Genomic DNA, 3,831 nt, shown 5'->3' on the forward strand with positions numbered 1-3,831 from the left:
CAAGCTGTAATTAACCATTTAAATAAACAACAACAAACATTAACAACAATACATGAATTACCTTTAAAAAAAACTTTAAATAATTTAGCTACCCATCTAGCCTACTAACTTACAAGCATTTCTTTAATTTTAATGAAATAGGTTAATTAATTAACCTCATGAAACACAAATATTTGAAAGAGATTATTTATAATAATTTTTATAGACAAACTGTTATTATGTTTCAGATGTGAGAAAGAACTGATTGCTTCAGTAAGTGTCAAGAACTGTGTCAAATACTACTCAACAGCTGATGAAATTGGTGCCGATAATCTCAAAGACCATTGTTCTACACTAATTTCTACTTACTGGGTAATTTTTCCTTTTATATATTTCTTTTGTATTTTCTTTCCTAGGTTTCATTCAGTATAGGCCTTTGTAATATATAAGATAAATAGGTTACATGCATTTTCATGAACAGACCAAGTTTTACTATCACAATTAGTTTTTGAACATTGTTGCTAAAATTCTGAAATCTGATCTCTGGGGTCTTAAATCTTCTGTACATTATTGATTCAACATTTGAACTTTGACTGGCCATAAGAAATAATGTTAATGATGTAACTTAATGTCTTGTTCAAAAAATATTCAAAATTCTGATGCAGTGGCATAGTTTTTTTTTGAGGGGTCGATTCCAAGGGTCCTCATTAAGGAAAAGTTAGTAAAATTTAGTTACTACTACCATAGATGAAGTATTATAATGAGAGAGGCAACCTTATGGAGTTTAGCCTGGGCAATTTTTAGCCAAGTAGTGTGCTGCTTCTAGCGGCAAAATCGAGCCCTAAAAATCTGCGTTACCAACGGAAACAATGGCATTGTTTTAGTTTGCTTGTTTATGAAAATATTTTGATCAAACTTGGCAAATTTTCCACTCATAGCCGCATTAGGTTGTCTGTAATAACGATTATAAATTCTAAAAAAAAGATTACTTATATTTTATCTTCTTGGTGGTGTTCTATGACTTTCGTATGTTTCCATAGTTTGCAAATCTGCTCTTTCAATAAAATGCAGCACATTGTTAATTCAGTTTTCTTTTTAGTATATGAAATTGTCTGGGCTTTTTTGCTTTTTTCCATTGTAATATTTACGCTAACCTTAATTCAAATAGTAAATATTTCATTTAAACCATGTCATATGTAAACAAATATATTCTTTAAAGAATAACATGGGAACTCTAAAAGCCACTGGGGCAGAGTCCAAAGGACTTTTTCAAAAATGCGTCAGTTTGCAAATCTACACTTCTACACGAACATTTTGGTATTGAATATGTGAGATTAAATAATTTTAAAACAAAAAAGCCTTATTGTTTACACATTTTCATGCATTGTATTAATAATATAGATAGATGGTCTGTAATAAAAAAATTTTTCATAAATTATACAGGGTGTTTCCCATGAGTTGGGCCATTATAAACAAAATAATGAGATACCATATAATGTTCAGAGCAGCCTGAAAAATAATCTTCTTTGAAAACTCTGGCAAATGATTTCAATCACAATTTTTAATTTTTTTAACTTAAGTAATTCAGCAGCTGTAGCTCAGAATAAGAACAAAGCATTGATGTTCATGGTTCATAACTTAGCAAATAGGGATGGACAAGATTGGATTTTTATTTAAAAAAAGAGACGAGACAAAATTTGTTATTTCTCATAACATTTTGAGACGAGATCGAGACAGGATTTCCCTTCTCATACACAACGGGAAATGCACGTTCAACGTTCTAAAGATGTATTATACATTTTTATGTTGGGGAAAGCAATTGTTTTGTTTTTGGTAGAAAAGTTAATATAATTACTTTTAGAAATATTTAAAAATAAATTATGCTCATTTAAAAACCTTTGGATATTAATAAGTTCTGAGTTTGCCACAGATTCTATATCCTCAAATTTTTCCCCTGATATCTTTAAGTTTGAATCATCTGCATAAAGAATTATTTAGCTCTCCCTTTGATTTACTAGTGTTTGGTTCAAACTGTTGATCTGAAAATGTTTTGTTATTATCTTGGCTGTGTGTGACCACCAAAAATTCTTTTTAAAATTATTTGGGTTTTGGTCTGATGTGAGGGAAAACATGATAAATATACCCATAATTAAATCACTGAATAATCCACTGAGTGGAAAAGGGTAATAAGTTAACATTTGCTTCCCTAATTATTCTCATAGTTTCTTCAAGAAAACCTAAACATGTTAGACTTGCCAAAGTGACTTCTCTCGATGGTTTCAGGATGATTTTACAAGTGAAGATTTTGAGCACATGTCTGCGCCACTCCTCTACCATATGTTCAAGACTAAGACCAGATACCCGTTACATTCCGCAGTCCGGCTCAAGAGGGAGGACGTGGTGTTTTTATACTTGGTTGAAAATAGCAACCAGGTAAGTAAACCAGATTGTTTATGTTGATTAACTAGCATGAAAAGGGGGTACTATTTTCAGTAGAAGTAAAGAGAAGCACCCCCATTGCAGCAAATCTGCATACGAAGCGAGTTTCCAGTTGCTCTATTAAGTTCTCTTGGCTCAATGTCGGGACTTCTTTAGTATTGCTCCAAAATCCCAAAAACCTGTAGTATTTTTGTATGTCTATTTCATGGCCCAAAACAACATATCCACGGTGGATGCACATTAACTGTTAGCTTGCAATATATATACCAGCAGAAAAATTAACCTCTAAAATCCTTTCTTCATGAAAATTAAGATTTTCATCCAAATGGTCTATAGGATACATATGTTATTTACAGTAATAACTGTTAATTGCCTTAAGAGGGTTCATAATTTTATGCATCAGATTCCAAGAACCTGTTTATAATATAGATAACAGTGTTATCACCTTACTGCCCAAGTAATCCTAGAGTCGTCTAATGGCGCCCAGTTTTGATAACTATGTAGTTATTTTCAAGTAGAAAAACATAAAATTCTTCACTTCTATGAGGTTTTTAGGTCTTCGAAAAACACTTTACAGACACGTCAATAAACTAACAAAAACAAAGCATGATAAAATGCATGGCCATACAACTAATTATTACGGCACAGTGGCAGATCTCGTACAGGACGCTGGTTTTTTTAGTTTCTTGGCTTGTAGATGGATACAAGGATTGCTTGACTGGAATAAATTGATATGTTAGTGAAGTTTCATAGCTCTTGGAAGGCTTTTTGGCTGCTTTCCTTGAAGTTGGAGCACATTTTCACTCCTCCTGCTAGATTTGACCAGTGATTGTGAAAAATGGGAAGTTTACAAAGACATTGGTTTTGCTTCAAGAATGATAAATTGTGTAGTAACACGTTTGGCTCTTGATAACATCTTGCATTCAAAGCCTTCTATGTTGATGTTTATTTAATGATTGTTGACCTCCACTGCAAACAAATTCTGAGCAAACTTTATTTCCTTTTTTCAAGAGACAGCCTCTTTTAACATTGAATTTGCCTGTTCACATTATTCTTAAAGGCTAACATATACGGAAAAGCAAAGAACCAGCCAATGTAATATATGAATGAATTGTACGGATAAATTTGGATCGCCGGCACCTTAACATGAATCCAGGTCATCGTTTCCTTGCTTTCTCAGTCCGCTACCGACTATACTAAGCAAAAACTAAACAGGTTAACTAAACCAAAATACAAAAAATACCACACATTTTGGTTTGTACTGATTGTAATCTAGTGGCGTTAAGTAGTTAACATACTTGTGAACTTCTAGATTTGGAATTAAAAGAGTAAACCATCCTGAATTAATATATTCAATAATAGTGAATACATTTTACCTCCATAAGTTTTAAATGGATTTAAACAAACAATATG

The 3,831-nt window shown here is 32.2% G+C and overlaps 1 protein-coding gene across 1 annotated transcript in view; it reads left to right on the forward strand.

Moving 5' to 3' along the window:
- The window catches only part of LOC128997959 (rabankyrin-5-like), an 80,149-nt gene that overhangs the window by 19,241 nt on the left and 57,077 nt on the right, over positions 1 to 3,831 (forward strand). The window contains exons 5-6 of the mRNA XM_054423818.1: positions 228 to 351; positions 2,263 to 2,412. Of these exons, the coding sequence (XP_054279793.1) occupies positions 228 to 351; positions 2,263 to 2,412 (274 nt within the window). The remainder of the gene's footprint in view (positions 1 to 227; positions 352 to 2,262; positions 2,413 to 3,831) is intronic.

Source organism: Macrosteles quadrilineatus, unplaced genomic scaffold (genome assembly GCF_028750875.1).
Source record: "Macrosteles quadrilineatus isolate MER2022 unplaced genomic scaffold, UCM_ALF_1.0 Scaffold_7__1_contigs__length_78375512, whole genome shotgun sequence".
Taxonomy (NCBI): Eukaryota; Metazoa; Arthropoda; class Insecta; order Hemiptera; family Cicadellidae; genus Macrosteles; species Macrosteles quadrilineatus.